Source organism: Arachis stenosperma, chromosome 1 (assembly GCF_014773155.1).
Source record: "Arachis stenosperma cultivar V10309 chromosome 1, arast.V10309.gnm1.PFL2, whole genome shotgun sequence".
Lineage (NCBI taxonomy): Eukaryota > Viridiplantae > Streptophyta > Magnoliopsida > Fabales > Fabaceae > Arachis > Arachis stenosperma.
The window spans coordinates 4566745-4585029 of NC_080377.1; the positions used below are offsets into that span (position 1 = coordinate 4566745).

Sequence of the window (18285 nt, forward strand, 5' to 3'; positions counted from 1 at the left end):
ATAAATAAATTATTTTATGTCTAGTTTTTTAATTTTAAAAGTGTTTATTTTAAAAGAAATATAATAAATAATTTTTTATCATAAAAGAAGTCATTTTTTAAAATTTTTTTTATAAATATTTAAATAACTTCTTAAAAAACTATAATTTAATTTTAAAAATTATACCAAATATTAATATTATTATTTTTTATAAATCAAAAATTAAAAAAGAAAATTTTTAAAGCTTTTAAAATAAACTCGATAACAAAGATTCGTATATATATATATATATATATATATATATATATATCCTCTTTTTACCTAAATTTTACACTGGTGATTTGGTAGGGACATGGTGAAATTGGTAATTTGAGATGAAATAGAGGGTCCATTTACCAAAAAAAAAAGCAGCACCAAATTCTTCATAAGCTTTAGTGTTTAAACATTGACACTACCCTCTCTTTGATAACTCTTAAACCTCTTTTGATTCAGCAGGTCACCGCTACACTCACTCAATCTCTTCAACTAATTTCTTGTGTCCAGTTTCAGGTGAGTTCTGAAATCAACATCTTTTATTGTTGTTTTTTCATCATAACAAATCCCTGTGAGCATTGCTTGATTTTTATGTTACTACTGTTTGGTACTGTATTCAATTTTGATCAAAGCTGCAATCTTTCATTTCATTTCTCCATGTTTCCCATGGGATCTGAGACCCCATTTGAGTTTAGCCTCTCTGCTTGATTGGGATTGTATATTTTATACAATGATGAAATGGGCAAGCATAAAGTTTGCATTTTTATTTTAACTATTATTTATACTTTATTGGGTGTTGGTTGCATTGGAATGAACTTGTCCAATCCTTGCTTGAACTGCCCCCCTTTTTTGGCTTCTAAAGTTTTTCATTAACAAAATAAGATCATGCCCATTCATTATAGCTGTTTTATGAATGTTCTGGAAATGAGATAACAGGTCTTGTTATTCACCCTTATAAGAAAGAAAAATGGTGTGTGGTAGATATTAGAGAATAGAAACCTTTGTAATTTTACCTCAGCATGCTTTAGGAATTTACCAGAGTTTAAGGTCACATATAAAATGAAAATTACAAGACCTAGAATGAGTTTACCATAACCTGTCTTAATCTGCTATCTTATTCAGTACAATCGTCTGCATATCCAATTAGCATTGTCATCGACTATATTGTCCTCTATCATTGGTTCATTCAACTTAATCCAATCAGACATATTTTGAGTTTGTTAAAACTAAATTTTGTGTATTTATTTATCTTTTTCTTTTATGTTTTTGATGAGATATTAAATGGGGACCGGTGTGAGATGTCCCTATCTCTTGTTTATGTTATTGGTTTCTCTATATGTGAATATCAACCGATATTTTAGTAGGTCTTTGCATGGATACTAAATCAGCTGTTGATTTGATGGAGTCTTCCTCCGAGGTTCACTTTTCTGGATTTCACATGGATGGTTTTGAGCAAAGAAAGTCAGGCATGGAACAACCGACAACATCGGCGACTGACATGTATAAACAACCATTTGTCATAGGTGTGTTTTCTCACGAGTCACGACAAGCCCTTAACATGTATAAACAACCATTTGTCATAGCTTTTTGCGAGTCATAGGTGGATACTAAGACATGTCTTTTTTTGGGTATTTCATGCTTTGCAGATTGCTTCAATTTGTTGATGATAGCTACTACATATATAGTTATTATTGAACAAACATCTACTGCTTTCTGAAATACTAATAAAAAACGAGAGTCTTAATTGGGATGCGCCTTTAGTTTCAATTTACAAAATTTCCATCATTTTTGTGGGGAATTTAATTTATTTATTGTTTGTGTTTCATCATGCAGGTGTTGCTGGTGGTGCAGCATCAGGCAAGACTGCAGTTTGTGATATGATTATTCAGCAACTTCATGATCAACGAGTTGTATTAGTTAATCAGGTAGTGATTTCTTTTTGTTACTGCTTATAATATCATCAAAATTGAGATTTATTAGCTATGTCAAAATTATTATAGAATGCAAACAATTAATTTTGTAGTCCCATTGTTCCAATTTCTTTCTTTATTTATTACTCTGACCACCTGTTCCTTTCTTCCTCTCGTCACATTTTCTTAATTTATGACAGGATTCTTTTTACCATAACTTGACTGAAGAGGAACTTGCTCGTGTACAGGATTACAACTTTGACCATCCTGGTCAGTAAAATTATACTTTTGAGTCTTTAATTTTCAGTGACCTTATAGAGTATGAAATATTATCTGATGTTACTGGGGCAGCTTTATGTATTCTATTATTATGTAGCTTATTTACAAAATCTGGAATTCGGTTTTTCTGAAATCTTGTAATGGTTTCACACATTTACATTTAAATCATTAATGTAACCGTACCCACCTAGGCCTTGCCGAGCTTTAATGCAAGGTTCCCTAATGCATGTGAATGTTCTTTAACTGATGTTGGCATCAGCAGATGCTTTTGATACTGAGCTATTGCTATGTGTTATGGACAAGTTGAAGCGTGGTGAGGCAGTAGATATTCCAAAGTACGACTTCAAGAGTTACAAGAGTGATGTGTATCCAAAAAGAAGGGTATGTCACTGGAAATCTCATTTTGGATTAGGTGCTTTAGCCCCACTTTTCTCAAAATTCTCAACAGCCTTAGATTGAAATCTATTTTAGAGCTTGTAAAAAAATATATTTAGCATTTTAATCCCGATGCATAATTTTGATTGTCAAGAATACAATTACATAATATGTCACTGCCATTCAAATAATGTTGCTGTGATGTGCCTTTTAGGTAAACCCCTCAGATGTTATAATTTTGGAAGGGATCCTTGTTTTCCATGATCCACGTGTTCGGGAGTTGATGAATATGAAGATATTTGTTGATACAGGTCTTTTATTATTGTTGTTTCACCCTTAAGTTGGACTTTATTTTCTGTAATTTATTTGGGATCTGTACTCATTTCATTTTTATTTCTCTCAGTATTCTTTTCTTGTTGTGTGTGTTCTGTAGTAGCATATGGCATTTATATGGATCTATTGTTAGATTTATTTCATTTTTATTCTTGGAATTGTTTTCTTTTCCCTCTGTACTAATTCACAGTGTGTTTCTTATAGTCATTTGTTAAAATACTAAGTTAAGCTGTCGCTTTACATATTAAACTGTTCAGCGCAGATGCTGATGTTCGTCTGGCGAGAAGGATTAGACGAGATACTGGCGAGAAGGGTCGGGATATTGCAGTAGTTCTTGATCAGGTAACAACTTCTGTCACACCATGCATGCTACCATGAATGACTTGTTTTGTGCTTGTCATAAAATTAACTTAACACATTCTTTTGAAGGCTATGTTTCAATTTAGTGGATTTTGCAAGCTGATTCATATGTAATCCTTGTTGCAGTATTCAAAATTTGTGAAACCAGCTTTTGATGATTTTATTCTCCCTACAAAGAAGTATGCTGATATCATTATACCGCGTGGGGGAGATAATCATGTAGCCATTGACCTGATTGTACAGCATATCCGCACGAAGCTTGGTCAACATGACCTGTGTAAAATATATTCCAATTTATATGTCATTCAGTCAACTTTTCAGGTACCATTTTTGTGCTATTGACCTTCACTATCATCTCACCCTAGGGAGAACTCCAAAATTTGGTTTGCTATAAAGATTGAATCCTCATTGTAATTGGTTCTATGCAGATACGGGGCATGCATACCCTGATACGTGATGCTCAGATAACAAAGCACGATTTTGTATTTTATTCTGACCGTTTGATTCGTTTGGTAAGCAGACAGGATCCATTTTTTTTTCATGATTTTTTTATGATATGGCTTTTTCATTAATTTATGCACTTGACCAGGTTGTTGAACATGGGCTGGGGCATCTGCCATTTACAGAAAAGCAAGTAATCACTCCCACTGGTAACCTCTTCTTTTCTATTCTTTCCTTCTGAGATTATTATGCCATAAAAGCTTCATGTGTTTTTGTCTTTCTTTCTTTTTTTAAATCCTTGCGGCTAAAGGATCTACTTGGATTGTTTGGCCACTATGGTTCTTCATAGATGCTTCATTCCCTACTTTTACTAAATATTATCATGGGTGATTCGTATATAGTGTAGTTGGTCTCTATAAGGAACCAAAAGCCGGAGAATATGAGTAGTGTGATTGTATTATTCGTATTGATGAGTCTGGAATTCAGCTCACATTTGTAGAGAAGATAGAAGAGAATTAGAAGCAAGCACTATAGCAGCTCCACTCTCCCTCAACAGAAAAACACACACACGTGCACTGTGCGAACACCCACCTGCCAGCATGGCATTCCCTTGCACTTAATTTCTGCACAAGTTAGTTAGGTCTTGCGGATCCACTCAGTTCTCCCACTCCCTGATTTTGCTTAATTCCAAAACTTGTCCTCAGAGATGTTCTGCCGATCTTCTCCCTACATATCCTAACCACATAAGATGAGATGAGATTCTACCATCTTTTTAACAATAGACGCTATTCCAACTTTTTCTCTTTTATCCTTGTTTCTTGTTTTGTCTATACGTGTTTGGCCGCTCATCCACCTACATGTCATGAAAATTCCATGGACAAATTGCGAAACAAATGTGTTTAGTGTTCATGTTATAGTACCTCTAGATATCCAAATCACCTAAGATGGGATTCTACCATCTTTGCAACAATAGGTGCTACTCCAACTTTTTCTTTTATATCCTTGTTCTTGTTTTGTCTATACATGTTTGACCGCTCATCCATCTACAATCAGGGAAACCCAATGGACAAGTTGGGAAACAAATGCGTTTAGTGTTTGTGTTATAGTACCTCTAGAAGTTCTGTTTTTGAACCATCTCATGGTAACCTCTGGTTGTTTCTTTCAATACAGGTTCTGTATACACTGGCGTGGACTTTTGTAAGAGATTGTGTGGCGTCTCTGTCATCAGGAGGTATTAATCTTGTCGAATTTTCGAACTTCCATATGGTGACTAAAGTATCTATTCTATTTAAATCAAATAACACCACTTGATAATTCATTCCTTAGTGGCACTTATTGTATTTAAATCTAACATCTGCTAATTTCAGTGGGGAGAGTATGGAGAATGCTTTACGAGCGTGCTGTAAAGGTATCAAGATCGGGAAAATTCTAATTCACAGAGAAGGTGACAACGGTCAGCAGGTTTGTCTCTCTGCATGTATAAGTCAGGCACATATCTATGTCTTTTGAGTGTCATGATCATTGAAAGTTTAACCTTCCATCAATGAGCAGCTAATATACGAAAAGCTTCCAAACGATATCTCGGATAGGCATGTTTTACTGTTGGATCCTATCCTTGGCACAGGTTTGTTGTTCTCTTGCATGTTTTCATTATTGCTCTGATGTTTCTAATTGTTTCTTGCCTACGGCTACCTGAATCAACATTTTCGCCATGACGGTTTTGATTGAATCAACAATTCATCTTCAGGTAATTCGGCTGTACAAGCGATCTCTTTACTTATAAGAAAGGGTGTACCGGAGTCCAACATTATATTTCTCAACCTGATATCTGTAAGTCAATGATTTCTTTGTTCCTATACATAGTTCCTCTATACTTTTTGGCCCTTTTTACTTAATAATATAATTATAGAGTAAATAAATCCCCATCTCATCACTAAAAAAACAAGGAAGACAAGTTACTCTTTCGAGATTTCAAAGTGACAATTTTTGTCTCTCACCGGCCAACTTCGTCCGCATTGTTCAAATAAAGTGGACAACCTGGCATTTTAGTCTTCCTGTTTTCGGCTAGGACGACATCCGGAATGTACTCATAATTATATTATTCGTGTTTCTTTCTTTTTAAGGGCCGAGTTGACGATTACTAACATCCATCGTCGCCTCATCTTTTCAGGCACCTCAAGGTGTTCATGTGGTCTGCAAAAAGTTTCCTAGAATAAAAATAGTGACATCTGAGATTGAGATTGGTTTGAATAAAGATTACCGCGTCATACCGGGCATGGGTGAGTTCGGCGACCGGTACTTCGGAACAGATGATGATGAGCAGTTGGTGGTTCCTTCACAGTAGTTCCTTACTAGGGAAGAAATTTCTACAATGTTTTTTCAGCTTATCAAAATTAAAAACAACAGTATCATGGGAGAAATAGGTTTAAGTGGCAGAATTTTAGTTTTAAACAAAATCTTGAAGTGAGCTTTGAGAACATCATCTCCTTGTGCTTTTGTTTGAGAATGCTCAAATGAAAAATCTCATGTGTACCTATTTACTATAATAACAGAACCAAGTTTATCCTTTGAACTTATGTTGGTTTCTTCAGACATATTCATGCATTATTTTTCGGTGTATATAATCTTAAAACTGAATCCATAAAGAAAGATAGTTTAGATTTTGACACATTCATAATAATTTGAGAGTTTAGCATGCTAGAGGTTTGTTCATCCAGAAAGAAATTAAAAAGGATCATAGGCTTGTGCAAAGCAAGTTTTGTTTGGACTTTTAACATATTTGTATAAAGTTTTAAAATAGTCAAATATTATATTTTTTAAAAAATAGATTAGTTGAGTTTCCTTGAGTCATGAAAAAAGTACAATTTGTAAACTTATGTATTACAGTATCAGAAGGGAATATTTCCCTTGAAAATGAACTTATAAGATTTGTTGCACAAATCACTCATAAATTTTGTGATTATTTTTTGGCTTCAAATAATTCACATGGCTTTTAAGAGAATATAATCCACTAGTGGAGATAACCAGAGTGAAAAGCGGACTTATGTGAGTATCTGGTTTGAAGATTCTGTATTAACTAGATTAAGATTCTGTATTAACTAGATTAAGTGACATAAAGCTCAACAATAAATTTTAGTATAAATTATACTATTCGTTATTTGAGTTTATATGCTATCAGGCATGACATTTTTTTATTTAATTTTAGTATACATTACACTATTCTTATCTTTTATAAAATATACTAATTGTTACAAAACTGAGTCATTATAAGATAAAAGAACAATGTATGTTATATACTTCATTACTTAAATTTATCAGAGATAAGTGTATTTTATCCTAAACAATTTGGTGCAAGTAAAAATTTTGAAACCTTGGTTGATTGTCCATCAATCTTTGCAGAACCTTTTGTTCTACATTTTGGCTTTAATTGCTTTAGACAGTCAAAAAGATATCTAATAAGTACGGCTGATATATAATAAATTTTATGCAATTAAGAAAACAAAATAGTGTTGAAGGACACTTTCCAAAACCCTTAGAAAATTCAAGTTATTGATTGCTGTGTTCTTTGTATAAAAAATTAGGTGTAATTATTCTGCTTATATTTATAGTTTTAATAAATTTTAATTAGGTTTCTATCGTTTGAAATTTATAATTGAATATATATATTAGATATTTTTTTTTTTAAATTAGGTTGTCTCAAACTATTGTTATTAAAATATTTTTAAAAGATTTGTTTTTGTGTTTAATGTAGAATGAAATATGCAATATTCTAAAAGCAAATATTTTTTATTGTTTTTTTTTTCTGAAAAAATAACTAGTAAAGATAAAAATCTAATTACAAATTTTTATCTAATATTGATATATATTACAAACTTTTAAATTACAAGAGTCTAATTAAAAATTTGATAAAATTATAAGAATTAATAGAATAATTAGAAAAGAAATTACTATGTCTAAGTGCCTAACTAGTAGAAAACTATACCAAAATGATTAAATAAGTCAAATATAACAAAAGTACCTATTCCCTGATAAAATCAAGAGTAGTAAAGATAATTTGAACATTTATTTGTTATTTGCAGATGAAATGAATCCCCCAACATCATATTCTCTGATTTAATTATCTACATACCAAACACCTTGAAATTCATCATCTGATCATTTTCCCTTTTTCATTCTTTTACCATCTATATCATATGGTATATTTATCAAACACTTTACAGAATCATTCTTATGCACAACTATATAGTGTAAAAAACATTAAATCAAACAAGCAAAGCAGAACCTTATGTTCATCTCTTTGTTATGCAGTTTCTTGCTACTAATACTCCAGTTGGTGGACCAGTCATCTCAATCTGGCATCTACTATGCAACCAATAAGATACATGAATTAGACCAATGGTGATTTTCACTCTAAATGTTCCCTTCACATTGTAGATTACCCTATTGTTCTGAACTTGCTTTTGAAGCTTCACACCAATATCCTGAGGCAAAAACACCAAGCTAGATATGAAGTTCACTGATTGCAACTTGCTTTCTCTTCTCCTCTGAGCGAACGGCTCTATCGACTGTGCCGATATGAGCCTCTCAGAGAAGAAGAGCTCGACGTCTAAAGACTCGAAAAGGACGTTGATTTTTTTGTTGGGGTTGGTGAAGTTTGCAAGGAGGGTGAAGTCACCATTGATGTAATTTGGAGAGTCAAAGTACACCAAATTGAGGTTTGCATTTGGAATATCAAAAATGGGGGTTCTTGGTTTTATGATAAGGAAGATTATCAATGTTGCAATACCAAAGAAGATAAGGACAAGGCTGAATATTAGGCATAGAACTGCAGTGAACCATATGATTGGATTTGTTCTCTTTGGTTGAGGTTGTCTTAGTGGTGTTCTTGGTGGCCTAATTAGCTTTGTTGTAACAGAATTTGGTGCACTTGTTTCAATAAAATTTTGGTTTCTTGTTTGTTTTGTTGATATGACAATTTGGTCAAGTGAAATTGGTTCTGATTGTTTTCTTGGTGGGGGTGAGAGCTGTGGCGGCGGCGGCGGCGGTGGAAGAGAAAGCATGTTTTAGTGATCTATGTAGTACAAAGAGGAAGAGATGAATGTGGAGATTAGGATGAAGGTGTTTGTTTATTATTCTAAAATAGAGTGATGGTGTTAAGGAAAGTGAAAAGTGAAGATAAGAAGTAGCTTTTAATTGTGATATTATAGTGGGGACAATGTAGTATTTTTTTTTCTTCTTCTGGGTATTAGCAAAAGGTTGAGTTTACAGGGTGGTGGTGCTAAAGTACTAAAGTTGGAGCAGATTTGAGGATTGGATTTTGAATTTTTGTTTTTAGGTTGTAGTGTTTTTGAGAAAGTGCTAAAGAAGTTTCAAGTGCTTAAGAGAACCATCACCTCACATTCTTTATTTCTTCACGATTTAAGAATGTTGGAACTCAATGGCTGCTAGATTTGGTCAAAATGGTAAATTGAACAGAATTATACACTACTCAATTGAAGTCTTTAAAATCTTTCTATTGTACTCATTACGAAATATCATATCAACTTATACATTATCTATTAGAAAATTAAAATTAGTTAACAAGATGTCTTGTATATTCCAAAACTATGTATTTGATGGGGTAGGATGTTTAAGGACTAAGGAAGCTAGCTGATAGAAAATATATAAAACAAAGAATAAAACAATGCTGGATAGTGACCCCTTCTTTTTATGGATACAGTGATGAAGTCCATGCTTTTCTTCCGAGTCTCAATCACAGGAATTGAGCATGTACGCAATTTATGCTATATAGTATATAGTGCTATGCTCATTCTTCTACGTGGACAAGGGCCTCAAAAGTTGATATAAACTGACCTAATAACTAAGTTGGGTTGATCTAGTGGTTAACTCACTAGTCTGCTTAAGCAAGTATTAGGGTTCAAATCCCACCTTGTGCACCCTTAAATGGAACTCCGATCCACAAGGGATTATTCCTTGGCTTATCGGGTTAGAACGTGAGAAACCAAAAAAATAAAAAAAGCTGGCCTAATAATCCATTGCACCACATGTCGAAGAAGAAGCTGAAAGGGCTTTCTAGAATTCGGTTCCTCCTAAGGAGACTGAACAATCACTTCTAATATTGGCAAGACACCCGAAATAAATTCCACACAAATTTAACGCATCCCATTTAGATGCACTCATAATAAACATGGATCCATTTTTTTAAAGCAGTACTCACTAATTTATGGATTCCACACATTTTCTAACTCTAAATCTCCGTGTGACCACAAAATCGCGAATTATAACTGTGGAACCAGTCACTCACTCATGTAATTATCAAGTTAGGCTGCTTACATTATATCCTTTAGAGACCGGCCTTTTCCTGAACGCTGCGTTATGCGAGATGTTTGTGCACTGAATTGCTCCTTTTTAACTGTGCACATGCAAGAATTATTGAGCACATCTGCAGTAAGTCTGCCCACTCCAAGGCTATGAAAATCACATGAAGCTGTAAAAGATGCACCCCTGTCGCCTACTATCACTTCGGTTAAACAAAACAAGACAAGGTTTTCATAAACAACCCTTTAATCACGTACCTAACTTATACCCTATCAATCCGAAAAATAAGTTAGCAAAACCCCGTGCCTTTTTTCTGCTATCAAAATTAGGATTCAGTTGCCAATTTGCCATGATTCAAAATATGCCTTTTGACTTCCTAGAACTACCCATGAGATATAATTCAACCTTAAACCAAACAGATCACAACACAGCCTCCAAGCAGAAAGTGCGATGGAAGAACAGATGGAAAACTGACTCTTTGTACCTTTAGGATAAAAAAACACAATGCAGGAGTTATTCCGGAAGAACTCCCACTCCGTTTGAACCTTCATTATATCTGTTACAAGCTCAAACTTTGCATATGTTCTTCGTTACAAGAGATGGTGATGAAAATGAGAGTAAAAACTAGAAAAAAAGAATAGATAACAATATTCATGTAAAATTCATGTCGTAACCTTATTTTCTCTTCTTATTGTATACAGCTTGCTGAGTGCTAAAATAACTCGGCAAATTTCGTGAAATGTTTGTTTAAATCTATCAAAATTCTCTGTTGAGTGTGTGATATGCCCGAGAGAACATATTCTACAAAATCCAATAAAATTCATGCCTGGTGGCTAAACACCAATGGGAAACATCACAAGCTATATCCTCTTGAAAGGGGTCATTTCACACATGCAATTCAACTAACTGGGCATCACTCTGTAGCCACAGTACGTCGAGAAATAGATTGTCCCACATCAGGCATGTAGGTATCACTTATCAGTATAAGCTAACTCTTAAATATTTGTTGGATCTTCGTCTGGTACTGGCCAATGAAAACCATGATCAACCTCTTTGACAATTCTTCTTTGCAATGGCTGTGTCGTACTGCTCCCTGTGCCAATCTGAGATTTTCTCTCCTCTTCTTTCCTTCTCTTAGCAATCGCCATAGCAAACATTCCACAGTTTTGTATATTGACTTCGTCAACTAACACTTTTACGTCCTAGGTAACCATTGGCAAAAAGAACAAATTAAACTGCCTGACCTTTTTGTTTTGCCTTCTTGAGCCACTTAAGCGTGCTCTCCAATGTCGAGTAAGCAACAACATCCGTCAAACTCTTGCTTTCAACTGCATAATCAAACACTTCATAGGCCTCAGCGATTCTATCATCCCTACACAGTGCCCTAACAAACGTGGCATAAGAAGCTGTCTCAAGCTTCAAACCACCTGATTTCATCAGTCCATACAATTCCATTGCCTTCTCCAACAACCTAGACTTACATAACCCATGTAGCAGGGTGTTATACGTGCACGAATTCGGACAGCACCCCTTGTCCTCCATTTCTCCCAACAACGCCAACGCACCCAGTGCATCCCCTTTCCTGCACATACCATTCATCAGCGAAGTATAAGTCACCTCGTCGGGGAAAAAGCCCTTTTCCGCCATAACTCGCAACAACTTTTTAGCTTCCACAACCCTTCCACATTTCGACAACCCAAAAATCAAAGTGTTATAAGTGACAAGATCAGGCTCTACCCCATCATCCTTCATCTTGTTATAAACCTCAATCGCCTCGCTCCCCCTACTCAGCATACAATACCCTTTCATAATCGTATTGTATAAAAAGCAATCGGGCTTAAACCCTTCCTCGTTGAGCACACTAACCAACCTCAAAGCCTCCCTCAAGTTCTTAGTATTACACACATTATCAATCAAAATCGTGTAAGTAACAAGATCAGGCTTAAAGCCGAAACTATCACGCATCTCATCAATGAATCCATAAACAGTACTCAAGCTACGGCACTTACATAGATGTTTAACAATGCAATTGAAAGTGTAAGTGTCTGGAACACAATGCTTCAAAGAAAGCTCTTTGAACAATTCAACAGCGTGGTCTACCCTTCCGGCGGAACAGAGCGACCTAATGGCGACATCAGCGGTGGATTTGTCGGGGGAGACGCCGTCTTTGACCATCAGATTTAGGGTTTTATGAATTGGGGAAAGGGAGGAGGGGGAATCAGGAGGCGAATCGTTGTTGCAGGTTTGGGAGAGGAGGATGTGGTAGGTGGATCGGTCGGGGGAGAAGGAAGGGTTTGCAGCGGACATGTGGCGGAGAAAAGCGACAGAATCGTCAAAGGTGGAGATTGAAGCGTAGGATTGAAGAAGGGAATTGTGGAATCGAGGGTCAATGGAAGCATTTGCGGAATCGGAGGTTTTGATTATGGAGTTGAAGACGGTCTTGGCTTCTTGGAGGCTCGGGGATTTGAAGAGAACGGGGGTTTTCGGAGGTTGTTGCTGGTTGTTAGGTTTTCGGGATTTTCCGGGAAAATGAGAAGGGGTTTTCTTGGGAAAGTGATGGGGTTTGGAGGATGGAGAGGACGGAGGAAGTAGAGAAGATGGGTTTCTGAATTGAGGGTTTGTGACAGCGGATCGAAATGCAGGTGGTATTTTTCCCATTTTGTCCTTCTTCTTCTTCTTCTTCTTCTTCTTCTTCTTCTTCTTCTTCTGAGAGTAGAGATGGGAGGGGAACAAGAAAGGAGGCAGAGAATAACAGTAGAGTCTCAAAGCTCCTCCAAATACAACACAAACATGGGTTTAGGGTTTTAGTGTTTAAGTAAACAATAAACAATATTGATTAAACAATTTAATATTACATAAATTTTTAATCCGAAGTAAACATAAAAAAAATTATAATAAGATTATCATTTTATTAATTAGCAATTTTATGATAACATGCTATTTATTTTGCATTGTTGTCTGAAATTATGATTTATTCTTTTAAATAATATTAAAATTTTTATTCTTTTTTCTTTACAAGCAATAATAAAAAATAGTTTAATTATTCTTATGATATAAAAAAATAATTTATTAATTATTATAGAATTTTAATTTTTATGTACTGATTAATAAAATATTTTATATAATTATTTATTTATACTATTTTTTAGATAACTATTTATACTATAAATATTAAAAATAGTTATTTTTGTTAATAAAATTAAATTAATGTACAAAATTATTTTACATGGATAGTTAATCAAAATTAAACTCAATAAATAAGTAAACATTACTTAAATATTTACCATTTTGGTTTGTAAAATTTAAATGTAATTAATTATTCTAAAAATCATATCTACTACTTATTATTTGTTATTTTTATAATATACTATAATTTATTGATTATTATTATATTCAACTTGGTATTAAATATTTTAAAAATAATTATTTATTATAACTAATATTCTTTATCCATTATTTGTATACTTTACTTAATATTTTTCTTTTAACCTAAATAAAAATATAAAACGTAAATAGTGAAATTATATGTTATATTAAATATCTTGAAATTTAATAAGTCCAAGATTATGATGGAAAATTAATAAGATACATGAAATTTGCATTTTGTTCCCTCTCTAGTCTCTACCCACTCCCACTTACACACACACGAGGCACCTTCTATCACCACTCCAAGCATGGAAGGCAACGCCATGAAGTAGTGGTGATGACATGACATGAGGGTCCATTTATGGCATCCTGCTGCCTATGGAACTTCTTCTATCGATGGAGATGACTCCATAGACCATATGTGAATTGCATGATTATGAAAATGACAATTGACAAGTGTCGTAGGACAATACTAGAGTATTTTATTGAACCATAATTTATATTAAAAGGTTTGAGCCGTGGCATCTTGTTACAAGTTCCGGCACTGGATCAAGCTGAATTCCAGCAAGGCGCTTTGAGGAACGGCGAGGAAGATTCATCTCCTTTTGGGGAAGTTGCTTCGCTTAAGCGAGGAAATATAAGATGATAAGACACCAAATCCAACAAAACATTAAGATAATAAATTAATGGGTCTCTTATATTATAAACTCCTTATTCTTTTTTGCTTTTTTTGATGTGCTACTAACATCATACACTTCTCACATTTGTAACATTAATAAGAAGAATAATTTATCTAACATATTTTTCTTCTATTTCACATTTAACATAAACTCATTCACAAAGGATTCAATTGATTGTATCATTTTCCAATTTTCGGACATGTTGCAGACAAAAAATGCTTAAAGGGAACTTGTCAGCAAAACACATAGGAAATTTGAATGATTTATGAGAGGCCAAAAATGATATATATAGATGTATAAAGTACTTGAGTGTTCACATAAAAGAAGAATAAGAATGAGAGATTTTTTCTCAAATACTGTTGAAAAGATTAATCAACAGTCACAATTTCAGGATAATCAAGGTTCATTTATCATGTGTGTCCATCAGATATTTATAATTAAAATTTGATTCAGCCCATTACAAGTTTAATTCACATAGAGAACTTGAATGATTCATGAGAGGCCAGAGGTGATATATATAGATGCATAAAGCACTTGAGCGTTCACATGAAAGAAAAGTAAAAACCAGAAATTTCTCTTCAAATACTGTTGAAAAGGTTGATCAACAGTCACAATTTCAGGACAGTTAATGTTCATTTATCATATGTGTCTATACAGATATTTATAATTCAAATTTGACTTAGTCCTTTACAAATTTAACTCACATAAAGAATTTGAATGATTCATGAGAGGTCAGAGGTGATATATATAGAGGTATAAAACACTTGAGTGTTTACATGAAAAAAGAGTAAGAATGAGAGATCTCTCTTCAAATACTACTAAAAAGGTTAACCAGTAATCACAATTTCAGAACAGTCAAGATTCATTTATCATGTGTGTCTATACAGATATTTATAATTCAAATTTGACTCACAATCCATTGCCATGGGAGAAATAGGTTGAAGTGGCAGAATTTTAGTTTTAAACAAAATCTTGAAGTGAGCTTTGAGAACATCATTTTCTTGTGCTTTTGTTTGAGAATGCTCAAATGAAAATCTCATGTGTACCTATTTACTATAATAACAGAACCAGATTTGTCCTTTGAACTTATGTTGGTTTCTTCAGACATATTCATGCATTATTAATTCGGTGTATATAATCTTAAAACTGAATCCATAAAGAAAGAGAGTTTAGATTTTGACACATTCATAATAATTTGTTAAGAGTTTAGCGTGCTAGAGGTTTGTTCATCCAGAAAGAAATTAAAATGGATCATAGGCTTGTGCAAAGCAAGTTTTGTTTTGACTTTTAACATATTTGTATAAAGTTTTAAAATAGACAAATATTATATTTTTTAAAAAATAAATCAGTTGAGTTTTCTTAAGTCATGAAAAAAAAGACAATTTGTAAACTTATGTATTACAGTACCAGAAGGGAATATTTCCCTTGAAAATGAACTTATAAGATTTGTTGCACAAATCACTCATAAATTTTGTGATTATTTTTTTGCTTCAAATAATTCACATGGCTTTTAAGAGAATATAATCCACTAGTGGAGATAACCAGAGTGAAAAGCAGGACTTATGTGAGTATCTGCTTTGAAGATTCTGTATTAACTAGATTAAGTGACATAAAGCTCAACAATAAATTTTAGTATAAATTACACTATTTGTTATTTGAGTTCATATGCTATCAGGCATGACAACTTTTTATTTAATTTTAGTATAAATTACACTATCCTTATGTTTTATAAAATATACTAATTGTTACAAAACTAAGTCTTTATAAAATAAAAGAACAATGTATGTTATATACTTCATTACTTAATCTATGGAACTACTTCTATCGACGGAGATGACTCCATAGACCATATGTGAATTGCATGATTATGAGAATGACAATTGACAAGTGTCATGGGACAATATTAGAGCATTTTCATGCAATTCCCACTGGAATCTTATTTTTTTTGTAAGGAACCTAATAAAATAATATAAATAAAAAAATTAATATTTATTCACTCTTCTTCTAACTCCAAATTCTTGTAACATTATTCTTCAAATAACAAACTTATTTAATTAGTAGTATAATCTGTGCTTGCTCTTCTTCTCCTCTCATCATCAAAGTTGCTCTGAAAATGATGAACAAATCCTAAATTATATGAGAAAAATTCAGAAATTTACACTCAGCAGAAGTATTTTCAGAGATTGGCGTAGATACATATATTCTCCTGAACGCGCAGGCTTTGGAACTTGTTCCGAATCTGAGCTCAAACCCATGGTATTGGCTGAAAAAGGAACAAGTAAACAAGAAGTTAATCAAGTATAAATCTTTTTATTGAAATGGTTTTAAACATAAATAATTTTAACAGAAGCAAAGGCCAGATAACTAATGAACATTAATTAAGGCATCAAAAGAGTATGATATATCACAATGAGTAATTTAGTCATTTGCATTTAACTGTATAGTGGAGTTATCTTGATTCCTAATTATAATATTCTCAATAAGAAAGAAGAATAATTTAACCGACATATTTTTGTTCTATTTCACATTTAACATCAACTCATTCACAAAGGATTCAATTGATTGTTTCATTTTCCAATTTTCGGAGATGTTGCAGATAAAAAATACTTACAGGAAACCTGTCAGTGAAACACATAGGGACTTGAATGATTTATGAGAAGTCAAAAATGATATATATAGATGTATAAAGTATTTGAACATTCACATGAAAAAAGAGTAAGAATAAGAGATTTCTTTTCAAATACTGTTGAAAAGATTAACCAACAGTCACAATTTCAATTTCAGGATAATTAAGGTTTATTTATCATATGTGTCTATCAGATATTTATAATTTAAATTTGACTCATAATTTATTATAAATTTGACTCACATAGAGAACTAGAATGATTAATGACAGGTCAAAAGTGATATATATAGATGTATAAAGCACTTGAGCGTTCACATAAAAGAAGAGTAAGAATGAGCGATCTCTCCTTAAATACTGTTAAAAAGGTTAATCAGCAGTTACAATGTCAGGACAGTCAAAGTTCATTTATCTTGTGTGTTCACACAGATATTTATAATTTAAATTTGACTCACAATCCATTATAAATTTGACTCACATAGGAAATTTGAATGATTCATGAGAAGGCAGAGGTGATATAATAGATGTATAAAACACTTGAGTGTTCACATGAAAGGAGAGTAAAAATGAGAGATATCTCCTCAAATATTGTTAAAAAAGTTAATCAGCAGTCACAATTTCAGGACAGTCAATGTTTATTTATCATATGTGAAGGTTGTGGTAGGCTTAGAGAAGGGGGGTTGAATCTATGCCTTCCTTTTTAAGTTGCTGTTATAATCCTTTTTAAACAAAATTACAATTCTGATTCTGTTTGAACTCAGCAGCGAAAATTTATGAGATAATTTATTTTTGTCTCATGAATATCAGAAAACAGAACTCAACAGAGAAGAGAAAAGCTAACACCAGCATGTATCCTGGTTCGGTTGCCTTGTGCTATGCAACCTACATCCAGTCTCCTCCACAATTATGGAAGAATTTCACTATAGTTAACAGTATTACATACACCAATTTTACAGGATTGACCCAATCCTTTCACACTCAAGTTCTAACCTAACTTGACATTTGTTATGCTAATACCTAACTATTCCTCTTAGTGCTGACCCAACTAAGAAAGGGATACCAAAACAAGTACAAGATACAAGACACTTAACCAACCTAAAGAAATCAGAAAATAACTCTAGGTTTTTCTCTCAAGTGTTTCTCTCAGCCTTTTTCCACTCATGACTTTTTCTTAAGCTTTCTCACAATGCTTTTTCTCTCAAGAAATTACAGAAAGATAAACTTAGAAAAGTACATTACAATCAGTAAAACATGAAGGAGATTGACTTCATCAGCAGCCTCTTAGCTATGTGCAAAACCAGATTCGCAAACCTCAGATGCAGTTCTTCAGTATTGGCAGAATGCTTCTTTAAAAGAAAGCATTATCCAAGTAGATGAACTTCTTAACAGAACACTGTTCTCACTCTCTGATTTTCTCTCCTTGCCTTCTGAATGAGCAAGAAGTCTTCTTTTATTCTCCTTGCATGTTGCTGGGTTCTTCTTCCAAGGTCAACACCTTGAGCCTTGAGCTTCACCAACTCACATGTTCACTTTTCCTCTTTAATCCTCAGAATAGACACTGTGCTTCTGACTTCCTCATCTTGACCGA

General features: G+C 33.4%; 3 protein-coding genes across 5 annotated transcripts; 1 reads left to right on the plus strand and 2 right to left on the minus strand.

The window, feature by feature from the left end:
* The first annotated feature begins 396 nt into the window (after nucleotides 1–396).
* LOC130940094 (uridine kinase-like protein 3) lies at nucleotides 397–6295 on the plus strand. 3 transcript variants are annotated; one of them, XM_057868148.1, is made up of 15 exons: nucleotides 397–528; nucleotides 1377–1535; nucleotides 1846–1937; nucleotides 2123–2192; nucleotides 2464–2582; nucleotides 2791–2887; nucleotides 3172–3251; nucleotides 3396–3590; nucleotides 3698–3781; nucleotides 3859–3919; nucleotides 4881–4941; nucleotides 5078–5171; nucleotides 5262–5334; nucleotides 5458–5540; nucleotides 5881–6295. In XM_057868148.1, the coding sequence occupies exons 2-15, from the start codon at nucleotides 1385–1387 to the stop codon at nucleotides 6052–6054; spliced, it is 1434 nt and encodes a 477-aa protein (XP_057724131.1). In that variant the 5' UTR covers nucleotides 397–528; nucleotides 1377–1384; the 3' UTR covers nucleotides 6055–6295. The 3 variants fall into 3 exon arrangements, with proteins under 3 accessions (XP_057724131.1, XP_057724134.1, XP_057724139.1); XM_057868151.1 differs by having other exon boundaries at nucleotides 409–528; nucleotides 1418–1535; XM_057868156.1 differs by lacking the exons at nucleotides 397–528; nucleotides 1377–1535 and adding an exon at nucleotides 1575–1593 and having other exon boundaries at nucleotides 1844–1937.
* A 1512-nt stretch (nucleotides 6296–7807) lies between these two features.
* On the minus strand, nucleotides 7808–8837 carry LOC130960280 (NDR1/HIN1-like protein 10). Its single transcript, XM_057885684.1, has one exon. The coding sequence runs from the start codon at nucleotides 8768–8770 to the stop codon at nucleotides 8000–8002; it is 771 nt and encodes a 256-aa protein (XP_057741667.1). The 5' UTR covers nucleotides 8771–8837; the 3' UTR covers nucleotides 7808–7999.
* A 1650-nt stretch (nucleotides 8838–10487) lies between these two features.
* Nucleotides 10488–12747, minus strand: LOC130962623 (pentatricopeptide repeat-containing protein At2g17670). Its single transcript, XM_057888812.1, has one exon. It carries the CDS (start codon nucleotides 12684–12686, stop codon nucleotides 11259–11261), a length of 1428 nt encoding a protein of 475 aa, XP_057744795.1. The 5' UTR covers nucleotides 12687–12747; the 3' UTR covers nucleotides 10488–11258.
* Nucleotides 12748–18285: the final 5538 nt, after the last annotated feature.

Bases quoted from the DNA above. Each gene is read 5' to 3' on its own strand.
- LOC130962623 (XM_057888812.1), bottom strand. From the start codon at position 12,686: ATGGGAAAAATACCACCTGCATTTCGATCCGCTGTCACAAACCCTCAA.
- LOC130960280 (XM_057885684.1), bottom strand. From the start codon at position 8,770: ATGCTTTCTCTTCCACCGCCGCCGCCGCCGCCACAGCTCTCACCCCCA.
- LOC130940094 (XM_057868148.1), top strand. From the start codon at position 1,385: ATGGATACTAAATCAGCTGTTGATTTGATGGAGTCTTCCTCCGAGGTT. The intron at 3,252-3,395 runs GTAACAACTTCT...TCCTTGTTGCAG, and splicing joins TTGCAGTAGTTCTTGATCAG to TATTCAAAATTTGTGAAACC. The intron at 4,942-5,077 runs GTATTAATCTTG...TGCTAATTTCAG, and splicing joins GGCGTCTCTGTCATCAGGAG to TGGGGAGAGTATGGAGAATG.